The 24,935-nt window shown below is 40.9% G+C and overlaps 2 protein-coding genes across 7 annotated transcripts in view; one reads left to right on the forward strand and one right to left on the reverse strand.

Moving 5' to 3' along the window:
- Nucleotides 1-204: 204 nt before the first annotated feature.
- LOC118608688 lies at nucleotides 205-3,327 on the reverse strand. 2 transcript variants are annotated; one of them, XR_004953127.1, is made up of 2 exons: nucleotides 2,098-3,327; nucleotides 205-1,651 (listed from the first exon to the last, which is right to left on the reverse strand). XR_004953127.1 is itself a non-coding variant. In XM_036228053.1 (2 exons), exons 1-2 carry the CDS (start codon nucleotides 3,292-3,294, stop codon nucleotides 1,644-1,646), a joined length of 843 nt encoding a protein of 280 aa, XP_036083946.1. In that variant the 5' UTR covers nucleotides 3,295-3,327; the 3' UTR covers nucleotides 205-1,643. The 2 variants fall into 2 exon arrangements, 1 of the variants encoding a protein (XP_036083946.1); XM_036228053.1 differs by having other exon boundaries at nucleotides 2,460-3,327.
- NRP1 (neuropilin 1) overlaps nucleotides 3,327-24,935 on the forward strand; it is a 131,922-nt gene continuing 110,313 nt past the window's right edge. For 4 of the 5 annotated variants that reach the window (XM_016123347.2, XM_016123351.2, XM_016123350.2 and 1 more), the window contains exons 1-2: nucleotides 3,328-3,845; nucleotides 7,228-7,402. In XM_016123347.2, the coding sequence (XP_015978833.2) occupies nucleotides 3,773-3,845; nucleotides 7,228-7,402 (248 nt within the window). In that variant the 5' untranslated portion in view covers nucleotides 3,328-3,772. Of the gene's footprint in view, nucleotides 3,846-7,227; nucleotides 7,403-24,935 lie in introns of all 5 variants that reach the window. The other variant, XM_016123349.2, reaches the window with a different exon arrangement.

Raw genomic sequence — 24,935 nt, forward strand, 5'->3', positions numbered from 1 at the left:
TTTCTGTTTCAGTTGTTCCAGTTTTACATTTCAAATGTAGGTTAGCTCCTACTAAAAATATGTGCTTTTCTGAAATATGTGGGTTTGGTGCTTTAAAAAACTTGACTAGACTTGCTATAGTTTTGAAATACCAACCTGAATCTCCATAGTGCATCAACCTGAAATACTTTGAGGAAGTTAGTGGCTCAAATGGCCTTTTGGGAGCAATGGATCTCATCTTCTTTTTGACAAATTAATAAGAGGTTGATAAAAGGAACCAAACATTTACCGCCCAATCTATGCTTAAGAACGGGCCGCGGTTCATGCCCTGCTCTGCAGTCGGAAGCCAACGTGCCTTTTCTTGCAGAGGGTCCTGCGTGGGGGTCCGTGACGCTGAGTTCTGCCCACCCAGGGCCTCTGACCTCTGTTCTGGGGGTGTGATCCATGAATCTTCCCTTCAGTGGAACTTAGTCCTATCTAATCTGGGGATTTGTGATGTCAGGAAAAGTGATGTGTTCCTGAGACTAAAATAAAATCAACCTAAGAACACTGAAAATTTTTCTCCTCTATCACTTGTTCTCTTGTAAAGGTCGGTCTGTCTCCCTTTGTGGAGAATTGCAGAAATCTAAAACCGACCCTTTTCAGCACTTAGTGGAATCCAACAGCAAAGGAAAGAGGTAGTTAGCAAGGACAATTTGGTCTGTACCAACACACTAGCCAGCAATTATCAATCAGTGCTGTAGAGCTCCATTATCCAGGAGTCTAGAAACGCCTCAGATCAGCTAAGACCAGAAAAATCTGAGGCAGAACTTAAAGATAATATTTCCCCTCAGGGAACGCAGTGCATTTTTTTTTTTTTTTTTAGTTGGTTGGAGAAAGCCTGGCCAAAGTGCTCAGCTGGTGAGCAAGAGACGAGACAGGCGTTTTCTGCGCGAGGACCCCCTGGAGGAGCCCTTCCTGCGGACCGCCGGAGGGAGCGGGTGGGACTAGGCTGCGGAGTGGGGACAGTCCTCTGAGGGCTTGATATGGTGGCTTTATTTGTTAGTCGGGTAGGTTCAGGCTGGGAAATGCACACTCAGCAGGGAAAGGGTAAGAGAGATTCGCGACAGTTTTCTAAGAACAACACAGCTCAAGTCTCCTGCGTGTGCCCCCGTGCTCACCCCGCGGAGGGACAGACAGGTCAAACCCGGCTCCTGGAGCCAGCTGGCCGCCCAGTTCCCACTCGGAAGACGGCGGATATTTGTGACTTCGGGGCGCCCTGACCGCTGCACCCGCCCGGTTTCCCCGCTCTGTCAACCTGCCAGTTTCTGAGAGGCGCCTGTCTCTCCCTCCGAGCCTTGGACTGAGGTCGCTTGGAGTCGCCACAAATCTGATGATGCAGCTTGCCAAGCACAGCTGGGCACTGGGACTGGCGGGGTGAGCCTGGGGCGGAGAAACAGGCAGAGAGGCGGCGATGCGCGGGTCGTAGCCCAGCACCAGGGTTCCCTCTGCAGCACTTGCTCCCCCTGGGGCTGAGCTGGGTGCGGCTGGCGCCTCCACCTCGACTCCCGCCGGTTCGCTGGGGCTGGGGTGCAGGGCTGCCCACCGCCCCGCCGTCTTCTCTTCTGCTCCAACCAGGCATTGGACTGAAAGCCTCGTGGTGCCATTTCCTCACCCTGAGCCTCTCAAAGGTCTGGGAGCCGAGAAGGAGAAATCCGTTACGAGAAAGGAAGCTCTCGCTTGCAGAGCCGGCTCGCGGCGCCCAGGGGGCTGGGTCACCAGCTTGGGAGCGGGGGCTCCCTGGAGTCTGCAGGCGGGTAGGAAAGCTTGACCCTGAGACAGACAGAGGTGAGCGCCGGCGCCGCCAGTGCACCTCTGTGAGCGCGGAGCCCACCCGCACCCCTGGGGGCGAGCGTCACTCCTCCCAGTCCCAACACGCTAGCGTGGAGTCCCTGCCAGTGGCGCGCGAGCTTAGGGCTCCCTTTCTTACGTCCCGCCCTATCTCTTCGCCAAAACCTTTGACCACAGTCCCCTTGCCAACATTTCTAAATCTCTTTTGCTAGCTCTTTGCGCCAGGTAGGAATAAGGCTCTGCTCTCCGGTGCATACATGAACGCCAATCCCCAGAAGATGTCCTGACCTTTTCACCTTATCCTCGAACTCCTTCGGAGGGCATCCGAGGGCATTTAACTCCTGGCAAGGGCCTATTCGGGGGTCGAAACCTGTTTGTTCCCTGATATGTCCTTGCTATTCAAATCAGCAGAGCCTTCTGCTGCAGTTCTGAGAAAGCTTCAGGAATGGAACTGGAGGGCATTCCGCCCACCGCGAGGACGCGCCGCCCTGGGAGGTGAGGGTGGGCGGGAGCTAGAGGACCGTGGTCAAAATGGCCTGCGGCCGAGAGGGGGCACCATGAGGGCCCTGCCAAGAGCGCACACACCCCCTCCCCGCCGCCACTGCTTCTCCTCCCCCGAGATGCACAGAAACCCCTTTTCCAAACCACACCTGGGCTTCGAGTCGCGGGGCTGGGCGGGGCCGAGCAACTGCTGCCTCCCCTGGCGGGCCATCGTACCAGCTCCCGCCTTCCGGCGTTCCCGCTGCCCCAGAGAAGAGGACACCAAAACCGAAGCCGCGGCGCGCGGCGGGCACCTGGGCGCGATGTGTGTCCATTCGCGCTCCCTGACACTGGGCAGGAAGGCCTGGTCTGACTCGGCTTGACGTGGCAGCCACACTGCCCACCCTCGTACGGCTCTGGGGTGCGTCTTCCACTCCAGCCTTGCTCTCCGCCCCGTCCCTGCAGTCCCGGGCCGGGGCGTCCAGGGGTGCCCTGCGGCTCCCTGCCACAGGTCTCGGGCCGGCACCGCTGGGAATGGCAGGGTCCGGCGCTGCGCTCCTCCCCCGGCAGACACCCGCCGGGGATTCGGAGTTGTAAGAAGCAGCCGCCACCTCCCGGGCGCTCTATGCTCCCCGCGGCTGGATCCTGGAGATCCTCCGCCAGTTGCCGGCTGCCCCCCAGGCGTCCCAAGCGAGCAAGCGGAGGTAGGACAGCCCAACCCTGTCGCCGGCCCCCACCCCAAGCACAAACGCCCTGGGAGCAGACCCCAGCGCCTTCCTCCTGTAGAGATCCCTGCAGGGCCTCTGGGGGAGACCGACAGACGGTTGCGGAAAGCACGCCCAAGGAAACTTGTGCCTCCCCGTCTCCTGTCAGACACTGACTGGCGAGCCAGTGCGGGTAGAGGGGCGGGAGGAAGCGAGGGAAGGGCTCCCGGAGGGGAGGGGGAGGACGGAAGGTGGGGGAGGAGGGGGTGCAGTTGGTGAAACTCCTCTGCCTCCCGCTCATCTTCTCATTGCTTGTTCCTCTCCTTCGCGCAGACACCCCGGACCTCCCCTGGGCGCCAGCTCCTCGACTCCAACGGGTCCAGAGACAAGCCAGATTTTTTTTTTTTTCTTTCTGGAAATTGGCTTGTGTTTCCCTCTCTCCCTCCTCCCCCCACCTCCACCCTTTTTTTTTTTTTTTTTTTTTTTTTTTTTGAGACATGGCCCGGGCAGTGGCTCCTGGAAGAGGAACAAGTGTGGGAAAAGAGAGAGGAAACCGGAGCTAAATGACAGGATGCAAGCGACTTGAGACACAAAAAGAGAAGCGTTGCTCTCGGTTCAAGGCATTGCCTCGCCGCTTTCCTTTCTCCAAGACGGACTGAGGATTTTACAGCTCTAGGCGGAGTTGGAGCGCTTCGGATCGTTTAGATTCCCTTCTTTGCTCTGTTTTGCCCGCACGCCCTCATTCTCCCCAGTCTGCCAGTGGATCCGGCGAAGGGAGAATGGAGAGGGGGCTGCCGCTCCTCTGCGCCGCGCTCGCCCTCGCCCTCGCTCCGGCCAGCGCTTTTCGCAACGGTAAGTGACAGGCGGAGGCGCGCGTGACAGCGCCCGCCAGGGACTCCCTGGCTGCGGGATCCGGCTGGGGCTCGCCTTCCCGCTCAGCCAAGATTCACGCAGCGCTGCCGGGATGAACCTGGCGTAGCCACTTCCCAGGCAAAGGAAACTTTTATCCAGGCAGAGAAATAAGGAACTAAGATCAGTCTGTTCGGGGCAGGAAGATTTCAAGTCCTCGGGCTCCCTCCTGAAGTTGGTGGTTTGGCTTGTGGTGGTTTTCCTACCTCTGTTACAAGGTAGCGCTGCCTACCTTCGCATATCAGCACACCAATTATCTTAATAATGTTTCCTCCCAAAGGCAATTAGATGAGACTCCCTTTCAAAAATCTGATGGCTGTTGAAAGTTAATGAACGCTTTACCAAGAGAACTTCCTGGTTCCCTTACAGCTCCCTTAAAACTATTTCCTCTGGTGGGTGCCTGCAAGAGATAGTGGTTTGTTGCTTGATGGAACTTCCTCCTCCGCCTTTGTAAATCATCCCCAATCCGTCGAAAGCATGAATGAAAGTTACATAGTGTCAATAAAGGAACCTGATATATACAGTGTAAGGCACCAGGATATCTGAAAATCCCTGAGTTGCAGCTTCCACTTAGCTTTACACTCTTAAGTAAATGAAAGACTGTGCTGCGTTATAAACAGTAAATTGTAACCTAAATAATGTGTTTTAAAATGCAATCTGATTGTAGGCATGTTTCATTTACACTGTGAACTAGGTGAAGGCAAGGGTATGAAATTATCTTTACAGTAAGTCTTCAGCAATTATTATTAACTAATTATCAAATATTTACTTTCATATGACTTAGATTTCAATCAAAGTAATTAGAAGAGAAGACCGTCCACTATTTATTGTAGTATATTGTTTTAATAAGAGACCACGAGTGGAGGGAGTTCAGACTAAGGAATTTAAATCACGTCTTTATGATGGAAGTTAATCTCTCTAATATGCTTTTTGGAGATTTTCTGATTGAAGCAATAGATTTCACCCTATGGCTACCAAGCAGTGTTCTAAAAGATAGGTTTAGAAACACACACTCATTTGTGAATGTGGAGTTCAATTTATTAATGAACCTGAGTTGGTGGCATATTTCTATAATCTGGTAGGGAATGAAATAACATTCTCCTCCAACTGAAAGAGCTCAAGTGGTTAGACTTTAAAAATTACAGCAACTCACCCTCCTCAACTCTTGAGATTAAATCAGTAGCAGAGGTGTTCACAGAATTGATTTGAAACCTAATGCAAATAGCTTTCAGACTTTAGGTTGTGAACTCCAAATATACATACACACACATATGTGTGTGTGCATGTGTACATATATGTATGTGTGTATATGAATATATATACAGATATATATTCATAATTTATTTTCTTAGCAGAAATCAGGGGAGTACTAAGAACCTGAGCTTCGGTTAGTGAGCTTGACTGGTTAAAGCATGTTGTTACGCTTGCAGTGACCACAGCCTCTGTAACTCACTAGACCTCTTAAAGCTATGTCCGCCTCCTCTGAGTACCAGTGTCTGCTAAATTAATTCATTAACCTTATTTAGGGCTAATGGTTCAGAGTCATTAAAAATTGCTCTTTCTTAATCAACTGCTAGAGAGACTGAACAGAGCCAGGGAGTCTAGCAGTCCACATTATCTTATTACACTGTCACTTTCTCAGAAGTCACAGATTAAAGAGCTCTGGTGTGGTACTGAGTCCACCTAAATGTCTTCTGAAGTGACTCTGTCGAGTGACTAGAAGCAGTGCTGTTTTATTTCATTCCTCTAACAGATGCCAGACTCTGCCATGATGTCCGTGCAGAGCTGGAGGAGACTTAATGTGATGGGGTCACTTTCCAAGTTCTCTGCACATTTAAAATAATGCAAGGGCCTGAGTAGAATCACACAACAGAGTCCAGTATGATCATTAGCTGAGATTCTGAACTCCAGTTGCAACATAATTTCTTCTTGGCAAACCTTAAGCTTTTAAAAGCCAAGCAAAGGAAACCAGAATAAGGCTACTACTGCTCTAAGAAACATAATCAGAAACACCTAGCAATTGAGAAAAACAATATAATTTATATTGTCTTCTTTTTAATTTATGGGAAATGATTTCTGTAATGCATGTAGCTTTATGCATTTTTGATGTGCACTTCATCTTTCATTTCCATTTGACCTGGTTTTCCTGTAATAAAATTCTGTAGATTTATAAATTCATGCTGAGAGCAAAGAATGCCATTCTCTTTCCACAGGGAATCTATTAGATGCAATATTAAAATCTATATATACCATTACTGAAAATTTGTGATTGATAGGCTTACATATTTCATTGCTTTCATACCTGTTCCTCTTACATAGTTTATACACTGAATTTTTATTGCTCAAAATTAAGCATCAATAAATGTGGCAGCTTTTCAGGCTGAGGCTCTCCAGTGTGAAATCCATCATAAAAAGTGACAATAAAAATCTACGCTGAACAAGAAAGCAACTCAGAGACTGGTTTATTTGGCTCTTAGTGAATCACTTTAGCATTTGGTTTTTGAAATGAAGGTTCAAAACTAGTTAGCTCACCTTTCCCAGAAAGTGAGAATGGGGCTTACCATGTGTGACACCAGGCCTCAGTGTGGTGGGTTTTCTTTTCTTTCCTCCCCCCTTGCTCCCCCCGCAACCTGTAGGTAATTGGAATCAATGCTGTGTGGCTATTTATTTTTCTTCTGCCCAGTTACTTTGATCTGGTCTCCAAGCCTGAGCAACTTAGAGCAGTAGAGTAGAATTATTTCTGCTTCACCAAATATACTTTGTTCCATGTTTATCTGGATCTGAAGAGCAGAGATAACTCGAAATCATTCAGGTTTATGGGTAGATAAAACAACAACAGAAAAGGTTTGTCTTGGAAGACAATCCTCACTGATCAATGACAAAGACCAGGCTTATCATCAAAAGCTACACAAGGGGTCGAATGGCATCATTTAGTCACCTTCCACTTAGAACTTGCTACTTAATGTGATTACACTTCTTGGGGGATAATTATGTCTAGCAGAAGCTCCCTGAGGACCATGTTAACATCCATTGAGGAGATTTAATGCTATTAGACCTTTTTCTTGGGACAAGTTTGTGGGAGATGGGGGTCGAGTACCCTCAGACCTTAGTCCGCTTTCCTCTTGAGCCAGCCTTCCTGGGATCAAAGAGCGGTCCTTGGTGGTGTGTTGCTGTCAGCTTCGCATGAAGGACCTGCAAGGGGCCTCTCGGAGTTGAGTTCCCCTAAGAAGTTGTGAAATGTTTAATAGCCGATAATATGAATACAAACTAGAATACCTAACTGGTTGTCAGGAAAAGATCTACTTAAATGTTATTTTTATTACAGATAAATGTGGCGATACTATAAAAATTGAAAGCCCCGGGTACCTTACATCTCCTGGTTATCCTCATTCTTATCACCCAAGTGAAAAATGTGAATGGCTGATTCAGGCTCCCGAACCATACCAGAGAATTATGATCAACTTCAACCCTCACTTTGATTTGGAGGACCGAGACTGCAAGTAAGTGGAACGCGTTTGAACAGGGCACCACAGCACCATCTAGTGGTCATGCATGTCTAAGGGGGGGACGACAGTCTGTGTGTACAATCTGGGATATAAATGGATCCAGGAGGGATTCCAATCTAGGCCAGATCATATGTCAATGGAATGGAAATTAAATTATGTTAAGTGATTTCTGAGTTCCCCAAACTAGGAAGATTATATTTAAATGTGCAATCGCTCATATTCTTTTTCCTGTTAACACTTTTGGTGTGGAAACTCTTTTGTTAAATTTATATACGTGTTTCTCTTTTTTTCCTGGAAAGGAGAACTATAAACCTAAACTCTCACTTGAGTTTTTATGAAATATCGCGAGACACTGACATATATGCATGGATTGACAGCGAGATTGAATATTTTATAACAAATCTGTGGCACATTTTGTGATTTAAGAACTGTATCTTATTGAGTTTGATGTAAGAAAAACAAATTGTCTTTGAAAAAGTAAGGAATATGTGTAAATTGGATGAGGAGTTTTTTTTTTTTATAGTAGATTAATGATTGCAAGTCTCCTATGGAAAATGCTGAAAATAATTGTTAATGCACAATGAATGCAATGGGACTCAAATATGAATCAATGTTTCATCTGCTCACTTTAGTCTTACCATCTCCTTGTATTTACTAAATTACTAAGCATTGTTAAGTTACTAAGCCAGATTTCATTATTATGAAAAACTGCTTACTGTAGAAACAGTCTAAATTAGATTTCCTTACTTTATGCGAAAGAACTCATGTGTAGCTTTCCACAGTATGCAAAGTAAGTTTTAACCTTGCAGGCGGTACTCCACAAAGATCCAGATATACTCTTCTCTCTGGACATCCTGTGAACCACCCACCTCTGTCTTGTCCACATCATCCCATTCTTCCGTACCACCCATTGTTTATTCTCCAGAGACTTGAACCTGAATATCAATCTTTAATGAAGTTTAGATATATAAATAGATTTTAGCAAAGTAAAATAATCTATTTAAATCTAAATTCTAAAGTATATCTCAGGGACTGGTATGTTTCCCAAGTTTTCAAATGAATCTGTTTGGTATAATGGTATACAATGTATGTAGGTTACTACTTTCATTGGATATAAGCATTATTATGCAGACACATTCATTTCAAAAACTATTCTATATGCAAACGCCACCATTTCAGGGAAGAACAGAATAATATGAAACTGTTCCCACCTGTGTAGGAAATCCTCACCAACCTGTTGAGTTGGTGAGGTTAACTAGTTTTTCACAGTCAGGAAAATGAGATCATCTGGTTAATTCAACATTCTAGTGCCTGGAAAATTAGCATGTATTCATATACAATTGATCAATTTCCAAATAAACAGCATACACTACGGTGCAATAAAATTATGCCAATTCTAATTTAATCTTTGTTCTGTGATTCAGAAGTGCTTTAGGGCATTAAATTGACTTCTTAATCTTCTGCGAAAGTTGTCATTAATGGAGGAGTTACAGTAACTACTAGGAAACAGGGAGTTCACCTTGACAACCTAGAGATATGTTCTCTATTTCGTTTTATCTTATTTTATTCTTGCTTTTTGACAGTACTTAAACTGCCATAGGGGATTTTTAAGTATGATAAACCATACTCAAGTAATAACATTATTCCCCAAAAGAAGGTGCTATTAAACATCAATAAACTCATGTTTGCTAAATCCTGACCTGAAAATCATGACCATGTATATGTTTAATATAATAGTTAAAGAATTCAGAATAGTCACTAGTTATTAGCAGTGGTGAGCTAATAAATGTTTAACAACTGGATCTTGAGAGGTGGAAGGTCAAATTCTGATTTGTAATATTTGCCAGTTTCTGTAGTGTAAATGTTCCCTCGGTGGCCAATTTCAAACTACCCATGTGATATCACTGGGCACAGACTTGCAAAGAGATGTGTACAGTGGCTCTTGATAGCTGGTGGGAGCCAGCACCGGCGCACAACTAGAGCAGAAGTGTAAGAAGCGGAAGCCAGTTGAGTGAGTTAATATATGTGAAGTGCTTAGCGCAGTGTCTGGCGCACAGAAAGCCTAAAGTAATTATTTGCTATACTATGATGTGAAGCAGGGAATGGTGGGAGTAGGGGAGCACTTTTTAGTTTTTTTTTTTTAAGATGATAAGGAAAAGGATAATTATAATTTCTAGGAAGCAGTTTTAGTGATATTAGCAAGAAATTCAAGAAACTGAAATGGCCAAGAAGATTGTTTCTGTAATTGTGATGGTGAGATTTAAAAAAAAAAAATTAATACTATTGAGTAAGATAGTTTCTTAATTGTAGTAACTGAGGGTTTATTCTCTCTGTGAAGGTGCCATCTCCTGGCCAGCCTTGAAAGGCTGATATTTTTGCATCATATTTTGAAGTGTTTCTACCTGATCCTTTGTTTTATCAATGAAAATTCCAAAAAATATATAGGAAGACCAACTTAAGACATTGCAGTCACAATCTTTCCAGGCTGGTCGACATGACTCTTGGTCATTGTTGAAGTTTGTAGTTGAAATTCTCTAAGTGTGGCACAATTCTTCCTTTTATAAAGACTGTGAGAAGAATCCACAACTTTAAAATCTACAGGGGATTAGAATTTCCTAGAAAAAGATGGAAACCACCAGAAACTCTTGGAAAAACAAATTCATAGACTTCAAAAGTTTATGTTAGATGTGAAAAAACATAGTTTTTTGGGTTCTGGTGGTTTTTTAATTTTTTTTTTTTATATAATTTACACTTGGGCTACTTCCAAAATTGTGTTTGAAATGATACAAAACAAGTTATAAAAAAACACATTTGGAGAGCTGGTAAGCTTTTAGTTATTCCTTTTCAGAACAAGCTGTTGTCTTGAGGTATATAATATGTCTATGTTATATGTCTAAAAGCAGTAAAAAAGTACTGTTGTACCAATGTCATAAGGTTACACGTATTAGGTAATGAGGTAGTAGATGTGAGACCCCCTTGAAAAGTTAAAAGCTCCTCTCAAAGGAAGTAATCAGTTTTATGATATGATATCTTTAAAAACTTGGTGATTGTAGAACATTTGGAAATATGAAACTTAGCATTATTACATTAAATGTATTGATTCAGTAATGAGATGATCTGCATATAATATACTCTGCATTTTCTATTGAAACTGTCAGTATTTATTTGTATAGTTAACTTTCACCACGTAAAATCTTGAGAAATTGGTTCCTTAGCACATTTACTTATTGAGAAACATCCTTGAGATCCAAATAAACAATTATTTTTCCATTAGGTATAGGGACGGATGAGTAATTAAATAGATTAGTTTTAGTGGGAGAAACTATTTTATTTAAATTTTACTGTTTTATTTATAATTAAATAATTATTTTGTAATTTTAACAAAATGTATTTTATTTAGTTATGTGACATCGCAATTTTTCATATGAATAACACCAAGACTGACCCAGTACATCCATAAACTATGGACATAACCTTAAAATAAGTTTTTATTATACATATCAAGGGGGCTGTTTCCTTAGGGAAAACGAATATGCAAGTTGTGCCTGATAGTTTTAAAATGTAACAATCTATGTTTAATCCACCATGGAGCCTGGCTTTATTACAAATAAGCATCAAAAATTTAATATTATAACTCCCTGAATTATTTTATTGAACAAAATGCTGAATCAGTCATTCAGCAGAGCAGTAAGTAGAGCATCTGTCTTCAGGGCTAACTTGGTGCTAGGATTTCTAGCTAGATATATTGCCCGGTTTTGTTGTTAAGTTGATATAAGAGAGGGGCCTAAGAGAATGTTCTAAGAGGATGAGAAGGTGTTAAGGAAATGGACAGAATGATGATTTTTCTTGTTTGCACCAGCAAAATCCTCCATGCTTGTGAAATGTCAAAGCACAGTTAAAAGCAGAAAAGAAAGTGACCTGCCTTTTCTGAGTGTGTCTCAGAAAGCAGTGTTCATTGTACATTGTAAATGATTTTCAGTGTTTACATGGAGCTAGTTAGGCCTAACTCCACTAAAGTTTTCTTCGGTGGTCAGGCAAACATCTTGAATCTCATAAAACTTTATTTCTGCATAATAAACAAGAATGTCATTGATACAGTAGTTAGAATTTATGGAACTTTTCCGGTTTCCCAGCAATGCAGCCTATCAGCATGATAATTTATAATGGTTTGTGACAAATACTGCTGAGCAAAGAGGTATGTGGTTACATTCAGATCAGATGTCATCATCTGGGGAGCAATAAAGATTTCACAGACATTGGGTTAAAAACATTTAGAAAATGAATGTGAAGCTCCAGAGAGTCTAAAAAGGTGGCAGCGTTGGGGGGACAAAGCCCAGAAGTGGTCTTTTTACTGACAAGTTCCTGACCCAGTGCCTGATTGCCAGTGCTGTTTTGTAGGATTTCACCAAAACACAAGGCTAACTGAGTATAGATGTTTTGCTATGTACAATTGAGATTCGCAATCTCTTCTTTGCATAACCAATAGTAGGTGTCTTCTTCCTTTTTCAATGCAATCAAAGGACGATTTCACTCTTGTAACTTCATATGAAGTTTAACAACACTGATATTATAATTAAATGGTGATGAACTTCAACTTTGGGAATTTTGTTAAAATAAATTATAAATTTTTTTTCACGCTACTTTTAAAATTGCCTCAGTTATTACAAACTTTGCAATGCCACTCATTTCATTTATTTTAATAGAATGTAAATTCACCGAATAAAAATTAATATGCCCTTTGTTTTTCAAATTCGATTCTTCCTTCAAATTTAATTATGTAGCAGTCACTTAGTTGTTTATTGGCAATTTGGGGAATGTAAGTTCAAGTTTCGGTTCCCTAAGTAATAGTTTCTGTTTTTACTTTATTTACTCAGTTCAGCATGGATTTTTGCATTAATTTTGAGTTTTAAAAATTTTATTAGAATATTATTTATCTCAACTAGCGAGTTCTTTGGCTTTTGTATCAGAGGCAAGCGCCTCACTAGTCCCAGTCTAGTGTTTTAGGACATCGCTTAGACCAAAAGAAACAGAGACTTCACTCTATAGCAAACAGTGGGTATTTTATGCAAAAATACCTCTTATTTTTCTATATGAACTATAGGAGTATATGTACTTTTAATTATAATTTATATCTAGAAAAATACACAAAGTAAGTGTGAAGTTTGGTAAAGTTGTTACAACGTGACCACATCCATATAACCAATCCAGAGTAAATAGTCCCAGCTTCAGTGAAAGAAGCTCCTGTGTCCCTTTCAGTCATTAGCTTTTGGTCTTAAGGGCTGCCACTGTCCTGACTTGTGATTCCATTTTTATAAATTTCAAAAGCAGACAAAACTAAACTATAGTCTTAGAAGTCTGTATATACTATCCTTTCACTATAGTGAAATTCATTGGAATGGAGATAGGAAAATGTGTACTGTTCCCTTTCTAATTAATAAAACAGCCCTACTGAAGCATTTGCTAATTTTTGTCAGTGACTAATGTAGAAATGTCTTGTATTTGTTGCATATACTACAGTTATGTAAAATAAGCACCGAGTTTTCAATCTGAAGCCTGTTTTATATGCAAGGCAAATTCCAAAAACTCTTCCTTTGCTTTATTTTTCCTCATATTTTCATTGCTGGTTTTGAGCTCAAGTAACTTCCAGATATGGACAGTGTGAGAGGAGCCATCGCCAAGCTCAATTCAATTATGAAACCATGGAGTGGGTAAGAATGAAGCCTTCTCAGAACAACTGCAGGCCCACCTGCAGTACCCTCAGCTGCTACTCAAGCAGATAATTATCTACTTTCTTCCTTTTGATTTTTTCCTCCATTAGCACTGATTTAATTTGAGCAGAACCCCATGTGCTTAATAAAATTAATTTTCTTTATTATTTCTTACTATAAGCAATCACATTTGATCCTAATGAATTTTGAGTATTACAAGATTGTTTGTATGTTAGGCATTCCTGTAATTTGAAAGATGCCACCTTTATGAGGAGCTAAAAAGAAAAGGTTAGTTGAAAGTTTATCAGATTGAATCAACATGTGCACGGCATTTCCAGATTTCACTTTGGGGAGCAGGCACTTAAAAATTGATCCAAGTGAGACATATGCCTTCAGCCAGCATGTATATTCTCAGCTCCATTCTTTCCAGCTTTAAACTTGGTACTTCATGCATGCTGACATACTTCGGCAGAAGCACACACACAAACACATATGTGCGTGTGTGTGTGCGCTTGTAAAGGAGCCTACAAAATAAACCTAACTAATTGCTGTGTAGTATTCATCAAGGCTGATCATTAAGCCTGAAAAACAAGAGACAAGATTAGTGTTCAGTTCAGGTTCCAAATGCCTCATAATTGGGTGTTTGTAATCAATCCTGATTGTAGGAGTCAGTGACTTGGCAGAGCATAGCACCTCAAAAGAAGATTTTTCCTGCTATTCTCTGATTGATTGAACTGTGTCTAGGTCAGTTATGGATGGTATGAGGTCAGTGTAATGCTCGGACTGGCTGTGAAGCAAGCTAAACACATGCTGGCTTATGGTTGAAATCATTTAGTCTTTACAGAGAGCTTAGGAAGTGAACTGCATTCATACAGAACTATTAAATTCTGCAGAAGAGCAGAGAGGGAAAAAAAATAATTTGGCTTCTGTCCACCCAGTTGCTTTCCAGCATGGTTTTTCTCCACATCAAGCCCAGGTCTGTGTTAAATGTATCTTATCTCTTACTTAGTCAACATGTTTGTTTTTTTTTTCTCCTTTAATTTAAATAATAGAATGTTTAGGAAGGAACGATCGTGGCTGGTTCTTAACGTCAGGCCGTCGCAATGCCCCTCACGGCGCTCGCTAAGCACTCTGCCCACATGACCTCACTCTTCCTGTCATCCCACCTTCCAGATGGCAGCACTGAGGTGGGGAGAAGTTAACCGAGCCCCGTTGCTCAGCTGCTGCACCAAATTAATACCTTTCCATCTTTGTGCCTGCAGGGGCTTGGAGTGTGCCTCTTACATGAGAACATTTTTATAAAATGTTGCCAACTTATTTTTTATTCAAGTAGCCATTTTCTTCTACCAAATACCTCACACAAAAGTTTGACTACAAACCCAGTAATTCTGAGTAATACTTTTTTTAAACTCAGTTCAGATTAAGTAAATTCTGGTAACGACTGCACAGAAATTTCCAACTAATTGGCATTTTTTGACTCAGTCAAAATTTGCCTTAATTTAGGAATGACATCCCGGGGGAAAATATCAAAATTCTATTCCCTTTGGTCAATGGAGTTTGAAAGCACAAAGCACATAAAAACACAATGCTTATTTGAAGCCTCATAACCAGGCAGCTCAAGGGTTTGATTTATACAGTTGGAGCAAGGGACACATGAGGGACCAGCTGCGTCCAGTGCTTCCTGCCTCACGGGCCCAGAAGTGGGGAGGCTGTGTTCTCTTCCAGGCACTGCTCATTTGCTTAATCTCAGGCAAATAGCAGGAAAGTTTAGCTCTCCGCTGGCTGTCCTGTTTGTAACATTTTGATACTTGTATTTTCCACTGGTGACTAAGTAAGGGTTAAAGAGAGAATGTTTGCCCAGGCACAGGGTTCCTATGAGAAATAGAAGAGGGTTTTTTGAGAAGAAACAGATGCTCCAGAGTGTTTTGTTTTTATCTGGTCAGATTCTTGTATAATCAGTCAGCCAGGTTGGAGGTGATAGCTTGTTCCTTTGTGATAGACTGGCATGTCAGTCACAGAGAAAGCAGGCAGTCCTGGAATGGAAGAGGATCTAAATGTCTCCTTATCCAAGTTCTCCAATTTCTCAAGACAGGCAGAGGTGGCAAAGGCCAGTTAATATAGTCACGATTCCAACTCCTTGTCGGGCTCTCCAACCAACAGATGCTACTAGTAGGGCAGCTATTGTGTAAGATATAAGCGACAAGTGAAATGGCATGGGAAAAGTAAGGCGTGCTGCAAATCTTAGTCCTTGATAACTTTAACAAAATTAAAAACGTTAAATTCCGAAATTTAAAGAAAAGAGGACACACTTTTGACTCAAAGTAAACAAAGGACACAAAGCCGCATCAACTCAATAGCAGCTTTTTCACTTTACAAGGGGAAGCCCATAATTTTATTTTCAGTGAAGTTGGTTGACACTGGGCAAACGGAAGGGTGGGTGTTTTTAGCGCTAATTAGAATTTTCTTTTTTTTTCCTAAGAAAAAAGTTTTGCATTTCCTTTATCCTTTATTTCGGTGCCAATTTCTTTGTTCCTGACTGGGGACACTACTGAGTAGCTATTAGAAAATATTGGTTCAGTCCTTCAAGACACATCCTCATTTCCCTCTTTAGCTGTTCCAACATTATACCTGGTGTGTGTGTGTGTGTGTGTGTGTGTGTGTGTGTGTGTGTGTGTGTGTGTTCGTTCATTAATGTGAGCTGAGGATTTTTGATTGTCAAGGGATCGTGTTAGCAGCTCCCTGTGAAAAAGTGTTCTGGTGAAAATTAGGGATGCGGATTATAATTGCATCTCTGCCATTCGTTCCCATCTGTGAGATGGGACACAGGTCGTATGGGCTGGGTGGCAATCTATGAAGGGCTTGATTATGACACCGTTAATACTGTGGTTTTGACAAATGTTAACCAGTGCAGCTCAGGAAGATGTAACATCAGTGTCTGATGGAGCAGCATAACCTAGACACAGCTCTAATTCATCTTTTTCCCTTCTCTTTCTGAAGAAAAAAAAATGCTTTCCTTCCTCTACCTATCTCAAAAACACAGTGTGGATGAGATAATGCAGGTGGAAGTATCTTATGATTACAAGAGCGATCTATTAAATAAAGCCTAGGTAGTACTATAACAGGAAGTGCATCCGCAGGTTTTGTTCCTTAAAATAAGTTCAGACAGTAAACAATAACATCTGCATCCTTAGGAGGAGGCACTGATAAACATTTCAAAAGCACTGTACAGATCCACAGCATGTCCACAGTTAGATGGTATCTAATGCTCAGTGTGTATTCAGCCAACAAGAATTTCTGAATGTCTTCTAATAAGTTGCCTGGTTAAGTGTGTTATAATTGAAGTCTTCACAAAAAAATCTAAATGGTGAAGTTTCTGGAGAATCTCATGGAAGAGTCTATCTCAGTGTCATGAATTTGATAATAGCATTGATGGCTTTAAAAAAATCATTATTTTCCCAAGTGTGCCTGAGAACTTACAAATATAGTCAGTATATTCAGACTGTAAATCAGCCCATACTTTATTTAAGGCAGAAACCCATATCATGGTGGTTATTATGGCAATAATGTCAGTCCTTCTCAATCAGTTAAACCAAATAATGCCATTATATTTGTGTTCGAGAAAGAGGAAATGATGTGGATTTTGTAGCATAAATTCACAGAGAAAAGCAGCTGAGAAAATAAATGCTTTTAAATTGGTGGTGCATCCCGACCTCATCCCATCCCCTCTGTCGCTGGTTGCTCCAGGTGCTTAACCTTGCTGTCCTCTTACCCCGTTTCTGGTTATGACAGATTTCCCACCAGTGAGAGGGCTTCTTTTGGGGTGTGGGGGCTGCAGTGAAGAGCACTTCAACAGGAAGGCCCTCAGGCTAGTGGCAGAGAAGGGATTTCTATGTCAGTCCCTTCTCCCCACCTCACCCTCATGGATGGCCTTATGCGATGGTTACATCTTCAGTCTTTCAAAAGAACTGTCAGCCCTATTTTCATGTGAAATGACCACAGTGTGTGTGGCTGGAAGCTCCCACAGAAGGGGTTTGCATTCCTTTCCATGGGCCTCAAGGGGTCAGATAGACTCTGTAGGACTTTTGTACTCAAGAGTCGAAGAAATCCTCCTTGGATATTGTTACCCTTCAAAAAATTTCATGTCTCTCTCTCTTTCCTGTTACTGCCAAGGGTATTAAAAATGGCATCTGCACTCCAGCACACTTTCTCACTAACCTTTCAGCAGAATTCCTGTCCCCTCAGGTTGACTGAAACTGCTTGCTCAAATGTTATACTCCAGTCACTCTTATAACACCCCACTTACAAGCCTTTTCTTAGTCCTAACTTCTTCAACATTTGTACAAATTATACACAATTGGCCACTCTGTGTGCACTGGAAGCATCTTTCCTACAGCTCGTGGTCCTGCGCTGGCTTGGTTTCCTCTCCACTTCTCTGAGCACTTCTTCCCTTTTTGCCTAGTTTCTCTTTCTTCTCCAACACTGAAACACAGACATTTGACAACGGTTTGCCTTTACCCCAAGTGTCTTCTCCCTGAACTGCATTTTTGATCTTAGCCTTTCAGCTCATAGAATACTCAAAATTCTGTCCAGCCCAAGATTTGTCCTAAGCAGTGGACTCAAACTTCTAAATTCTTTCTGGTTGATGACTGACTGGATGATAAAACCATTACCACAAATGAAAAATCAAATTGTGTACTTCCCCTTAACATGATTTCTACCTTTTTTTCTCCCCTTATCATTGATTCCTTCCTTTCCTATTTATCCAAAATTGAAACTTTGGGTCATCTCCTGATTCCTATTTGTCCCTCAAATCTAATCAGCTTAAAGGCCTCTAAGTTACATGTCTATAATGTCCCTCACATCTACCTTTTCTGTTATGTTTTTATGGCTACTACTGAAATTCTAGCACTTTATAACCCATCCTTGGTGAAACTGCGTTAGCCTCCTCAAGGAGCTTTTCTCACTCCTCCACTCTGCTTAGAAACGTTGAGAGTTCCCCCTTTCCTCCTCGCTTCTTTGTGTGCTTCTTAGCCTTTCACGACGTAGCTCCCCCTGTCTCTCAGGCCTGTCCCCTGGGGTCCACCTTAAAGCCAAAATGGTCACCTTGTACTTTTTCAGGCTTATTCCTGCTTTCCTGCCCCACGCCTAGTCATAATGTGTTTCCCTCACATACCTGTGTGTCCTCAGGTTGCACATCATCATGGTTTCATCTGAAATTATGCTTCCTTCATAAAGCTGTTCTTGATAACCAACTACTAATTAATTAAATGTGGTCTCTCATACTTCTGATACCCCTAAGAATTGTATCTATACATCGTTCATGTTCCTTACAATATTCTGTATTATGTCGTTAATATTCTGCTACTATTCACCCAACTAGTTCCTAAAGTTCTCAAGAACAGAGACTGGTGTTGTTTTCTACCACTTGCAGAGCCGATCACAGGGCTTTGTCCATAGTAGGTGCTTAATTAATACTTGCTGAATTGCATTGACTGACTTAACATCCGAGTCTTCTCCAGTGTGTTCATCTAGCACAGAAGGACCATATCAGCTTTTTAAGAAAAGCTCTAAATCATTCTATAAAAATGCACTTTCACTTTCTCATTTACATGGTAAACCTTTCCTGTCCCTGGGTAGTGGAGTCAAACTTACATCTTTTCCTCTAAAAATCTGTATTTTTAAAAGCCTAGATTTTTACACATGAGTAGTTTTAGCTAAATCTCAAATAATAGGCAGAGGTAGTGCTTGACTCAAAGATTTTCTTTCTGTTTCACAGTCATCACCGTAACCTATTTTGGAGTTAGAGGCAAAAAATGTATGAACATTGTAGTCATATGCTGAGAATCCAACATCCACACAACTCTTGGGATGGGTTTTGTGTCATAACTCTGTAAACTTTCTCTATTGTATATTCATATCTGGGCTCACATCCAAACCACCTTTACATAAATCTAATGCAAATAATTTAGAGCCTTCTTCTGTTCCAGCTGGCAACCCCAATAAATGCTTTATGTGAACTTCAGAGCAGGCTTCCTGGGGAAGATGGGTAAAGTAAGTTTCTCCATTAGAGCAGTTACCACGGTGTGCATCCCCTGAAGAATAGTGTCAATATATAAGCCCATATCACTTGATAAATACCAGGCCTCTTGTCTTAGTGCAACTACATAAAGACACTGCCCTGGCGAGGTTCTAGATGAGCCAGTCCAGGGTCGCAGAGGTTGGGGTATTTTCTGAATGGACAATGAGGGACTTGAGCTGCTCCCCTAGCTCACGCCTGTGACACCACAGCAACATTTCATGAGTGTCTTAGAGCTGTGGATCACACTGGGCTGGTGTCAACCCAAGAGGAAGAGGCAAAGCAGTAGCAGGTGCATGGCTACACCTACAGAAGCAGGTAATCCTGCTACCATAGCCAGTTTTTATATTTCTTACTGTCCTGCAATGTCATTCCATCACACTGAGTTCTCTGGGGTATTTCTAAATGTTTCTGTTATCTATCTAGTCTAGAAACCCATAGCACTCCCTTATTCTTACATCTCGATAGTTTGTCTGAAACCATAGAACGAAATGACTTACATGATAAACTCTTGCATTTCCAGCAGGTAAAAGATTACCTGAGGCAGAAGCAGAAGTCTATGTGGCCATGCCCTCAACTTATCCTACTTTGTACTAGGCTTCTGTTGACCACCATTACCATCTCTCGGGAGACTTGCTTAGTAATGTGGCCTCCATGTGTGGTGCCTACAGAAGCCCATCATGATCCCACGTTCTAGAAGTGACTCAGCCTCTAAGTAGCTGTGGCTCAAGCGTCTAGTCTCTCTAGGCCTTCATTTCTTTGTCTGTGAAATGAGAGGGGCAGGCACTGTGCTTTCAGCCCTTTTGCCTCTAATGTAACAGGATTCTGTTTGTACAAGGGAATCCTGCTGCCATAAGAACAAATTCCAGAGATACCTCTTCTGACCATTTAGCCTGGCCCTGATCCTCTGGCCTTCAACAAGATTTCTCCCCTAGCCCCCTAACTCCCAACCCCTTGCTTCTCTTCTTCCCTAGATCTAAACTGCCTCGCCCGCCACATGGCCCAGACCCTCCTTGCTTTTTGCAACATAGCCCCCTTCACTCTTTTTACTCTTTTTACTCTAAGACATATATCTTATGTCAGTTTTTCAACCTCAAATTATGTTGGACATTTTAGACTCTGTCTTGGCAACATTTATTCTAAGGAATTGTCCACTTTTCCACCTAGACCTTAATCTTACCCATTTATCTAATTAGTAATTTAGAAGAACTGAGAATGCGCTCCTCAGAAATATTTATTATTCTGCTGTTCTTGAATGTAACACTTGCAGGCAGTGGAAATTCTGCATAGGACAGTTATTTGTTTTTGGAACCTGATGAGCCACTAGCCAAATTTGAGGCGTAATTTCATGGCAGTTGATAATTTGCATCTTAACCTAAACTCAGATTTGATCACTAACACACAGGTAGCTTTTACCTTATCTTTTTGTTCAGGGTATATTGTTAACATTAGATTGTAAAGAATAGAAATTACATCAAAAAAACACAAAGGAATGACAACAATTTTGGTAATGAATCCCACCTCACTCTTTATGTCTCAAAGGCAGCGTAAGCTATGCAATAAGCTATGTATCTATTTGTAAAACAGCCTCAAATTAAGGAGTTTATTCAGATGCCATTGTAAAAATAATTTTCTGAAATTGTGGTCTATCCACAGGAAATAAGATGGTACTTTGTTGTTGCCTGCTGAGGCCCATTATGAATATTCTATTTCGGAAGCAAATCACACTGTAAATACAATGTTCAGATTCTTTTATTCCCACAATGGCAGTTTTGCAAAGGTGCAATTTCATAATTTGACTTAGCACTGAGAGCACGTCATCATTTCTGAGCTCTTTATAACCACTAGTTAATCCGCACATCTTTGGGAAATTGTTTATTTGTACCAGACCCATTTAAAAGTGAAATCATCAAAATGTATCAAGATAAAGCAACTTGCCAAAGGCTAATTAGGGGCAGAAATGTGAGTAAAATTTGTTGTCCTTCTACATATGTCCTTTCCTTCACACATCTGACTAGAAACTTCTGAATACTTTAAACATAGACTTGTTACCAGTAAAGATTAAAGAGCTACTAATGATTCTATTACAGGCAGGAAACTTGGTTTAAGAAAATAAATCTAAGTCATTCAAGATTCAAATGTAAACAGAACCTGAAATGAAAGAACATTTTTTTTTATGAACGAACATATTAATTGTGCTTTTCTCTTGTTTAGTCCTCTTGAGCCATATTTTTGTTAAAACAAATGACCAACAGTGGACTAACATCTAACGTTATTTAGCTAATTGCCAGCATTAATTGGAAAATGTCTAGTATTTCTAAACATGATGATGAAAAAAAGAACTTGAACTGTCAGCCCCCATTATTGTTGTCATTATATCTTTCCTGGGATTGACCTTGAGGTTTAAACTATTCATGTTTCTTATCAATGTTGTGTTAGGGTTTGGTTTATATATTGATTAGACAAGCCCCGAGATTGATGGGGAGCATGAGTTCTGTTAAACATTCATCAGAACATATACTTAGAAAAAATATACATGGTAATAAATTCAGAATTCACAAACTTGAAAGGTGGAGTAAGTTCAGGCACTTTTCTAAATTATTGTTTATTTGGAGACTGAAATTCTTCCTCTGAACCCCTCAGCTGTTGCCTACTATCTCACCGATTCATTCATTCATTGAATGAGTATTTATTGACCCCAAATGTGCCAATTACTGCTTAGTGGTAGAGCAGTAAACAGACATTATCCCTGCCCTCATAGTACTTATATTCTAGAAAGAAAATGATAAATAAGAGATCTGCTACAGAGCTGATTTTGTGCTCTCTCTATGCCCTCCAGCTTGCTGATCTTTATTATCTTCACCTGCAGGTTCTAAGTTAGGCCCACTTGCTTCAAACAAGATGCAATTGTTGGCTGAGCATCAAGTCTGTTCCTGGTTGCTGGTGCTCTCTGCTTGTAATCCTCTGCTAGGGTTCCATACTCTCTATGATTCAGCCCTTGGCTGAGCGATTCTTGTTTCCCAAGTTCACTCAATTTCCAGCCCTAAATACTTAACCAGTGGATGTCTACTCTTCACACCTGGTACTCACTGACTAGTTCTGACTTTGGGTCCTGCGTTATTTGCTTATTATTATAGGTCCCAGTCAATCCCCTTTCCTCTTCAGCAGACCCAGAGCAACAGGCCTCAGGAAACAGTAGACATTGAAAGAGGGAACATGAGCTTTGCAAAGCTTCCTAGAATGGGTTGGTGTTGCTTTAAAGTATATGTTTGCCAGAAGCCAGCTCTGCAAGGTCGCTGGGGATACAGCCTCTGGGTGATTTGTACATGGGAATCTCTCAGTGGGGGACTAAAAACAGTCAGCTATGATTTTTTTAGAATTGGTTTATAGTCTCAGCAGCCATTTTATTTGCTCTTAAATTGATGCAAATTAAACAGAAAGGATAGAGAGAAACTGTAGGAAATCTTTTCTACTTCGTGTCCTTAGCCAGGGTATAAAAATAATAATTCTTCAATAGAAATTTTCACAACTAAAAAAATGAGTAGAAATATTTATCTTACCATTCCATCTTCATTTTCCCACTAATGGTTCTCATCCACTTCCTCAGCGTAACTAGTGGCAGTAGAAATGGAATGAAAAAGACATCCTCAAAGAGACATGGACAGAACTTGACCAGTGATAGGATTTGAGGGGAGATGGAGACTTGGATGTTAATGATTATGTGGATGTCTCCATCTTCAGGTCAAAAAAAAAAGGGGGGGGAGGTATTAATAACACAAACAGTAAAATATTAGGACAGAGGGTCTCATTTCAGACATTTTGAAATGCTTTGGAAATACACACAGCACTCTATTGCTTTTGAAGTAAGATGATCAGCTTCAATGTTAATAAAAATGGGTTTGACCACTTAGTCTTAAGGAAAGGAGAAAAACTAGAATTAACTTGTCAAACTTATTCTGTAGCCATGTCGAGGATGGCAGTTGTATTTGATATCACATGATACTTCTGATTGATGGGTCAGGGCTTCCATAGAGCATTTGAGAAATCTTGGAAAAGAGTGGCATGATAGACTGCAATTGCCCGCCATGGGCTTGAGGAAACAGTGGTGGCACAAGTGCTACAAATCTGTCATCTTTAACCCATATACAGACGTGGCCTCTTTTGGAAATAAGCTAACCACAGAGCGGTAAAGAAGAGTTTCATTTGTCTCAAACATTTTTTAATTAAATAAAAAAGCATGCATATTTATTTTTCTTGAGCACAGTTATGGAAATAAATTTTAAAATCTAATGGCTATGTAAGCCCAATGACAAATCTTAATTTCTTTGTATTAAATAAAGTCTAGTGTATGTATTCAATGGAATCATTTTTTAAAAACTCAATGTTTGCAGATTATTTTTTTTATTATCATTTTTACAGTTTTAAATAAAAATTTTCTTTGTGCTTTGGCAAGTCCCATATTCTGTTTTTCACAATAAGCCTTCTATGGGTACATGTGCATACTCTGAAGTCGTGCATGTATGATGGCACCATGCTACATATTTTTCTCTTAAATAAATATTTGAAAAACACAAGGAAATAAGTTACCTATAACCCTACAACACAAAGATAACACTATCTGTATTTTCATATATCTTTTTTCAGACTTCTTTATATTCAGAAATATACACGTTTAAAAAATTGAGATGATTTTCTATAAACACCTTTTATCTTACCATTTTCTCTTGAAATTACATTTTAAGCATTATTTAGTCACTAGTTTTTAAAACATGCATTTCATAAATCATATTATCTTTTTAAAATAATAATTTTTATACAAAGTGCTTGGGATATTTAGATTGTTTTCAGTATTCGAAATTATAAGTAATTGTGAATAATCCTTAGATGAACAACTGTATGCATATCTGTGTATCTTTGAGAATTTCTTTAGAAGAAACTTCTAAAATTATGGTTCTGAACTGATCAATAAGGACAATATTAAGACTCGATACAAATTACCAACTTGCTTGAGAGGGTAATTCTTGAGGATAGGGGAGATTGGGGACATTTATTTTAAAACCACAACTACATTTCCAAAGAAATTAACATTATTTATGGCATAAATTATTACTTAAATTGTGAATTGGCACACTCTCTGAAAAAAGGCCAGAGAGTAATTACGTTGGGCTTTCTTGGCAAGACAGTCTCAAATCTCAATTGCTCAACTCCTCCATTATAGTGTGAAAGCAGCCAGAGACAATAGATAAATGAATGAGCATGGCTGTGTTTCAATAAAACTTTATTTACAAAAGCAGGAAGTTGGTCGGTCCACAGACCATATTTTGCCAACTCTCTTGTTAATTGAAAATTCTGCTATTCTGTGAATTTGTGCCTATAAAGCATATAGAGCCATGTTTTACAGATTTCCCTTTAGGAAGATTTAAGCTTATAGGATTTGAATACCAGCTATAGTCTAAAGAAGAGAGTAAGTCTGCTTTTGTGGCAAGGCAATTTGGAACTAAACAAAGAAGCTATGAATCAATGGGTTGTTTCAATGTATGTATGGAGAAGTCTATAAAGTAAGGCTTCTGTTTGCCTCGGTCAGGCAGCGGTACCTCTGCTCTACATTTTCGTGTGTTTTCTTGAGAAATTCACTCTGACTCCCACAAAAGTACTCACATCTATGTATACAAACTACTTTCACTCAATATTGATTCAATCAGGGGCTCCTCTGTCCCTCATTAATGCCAGCATTACAACACAA

The sequence above is a fragment of the Rousettus aegyptiacus genome, unplaced genomic scaffold (genome assembly GCF_014176215.1).
Source record: "Rousettus aegyptiacus isolate mRouAeg1 unplaced genomic scaffold, mRouAeg1.p scaffold_m13_p_10, whole genome shotgun sequence".
Taxonomy (NCBI): domain Eukaryota; kingdom Metazoa; phylum Chordata; class Mammalia; order Chiroptera; family Pteropodidae; genus Rousettus; species Rousettus aegyptiacus.

Bases quoted from the DNA above. Each gene is read 5' to 3' on its own strand.
- LOC118608688 (XM_036228053.1), bottom strand. From the start codon at position 3,294: ATGAGCGGGAGGCAGAGGAGTTTCACCAACTGCACCCCCTCCTCCCCC.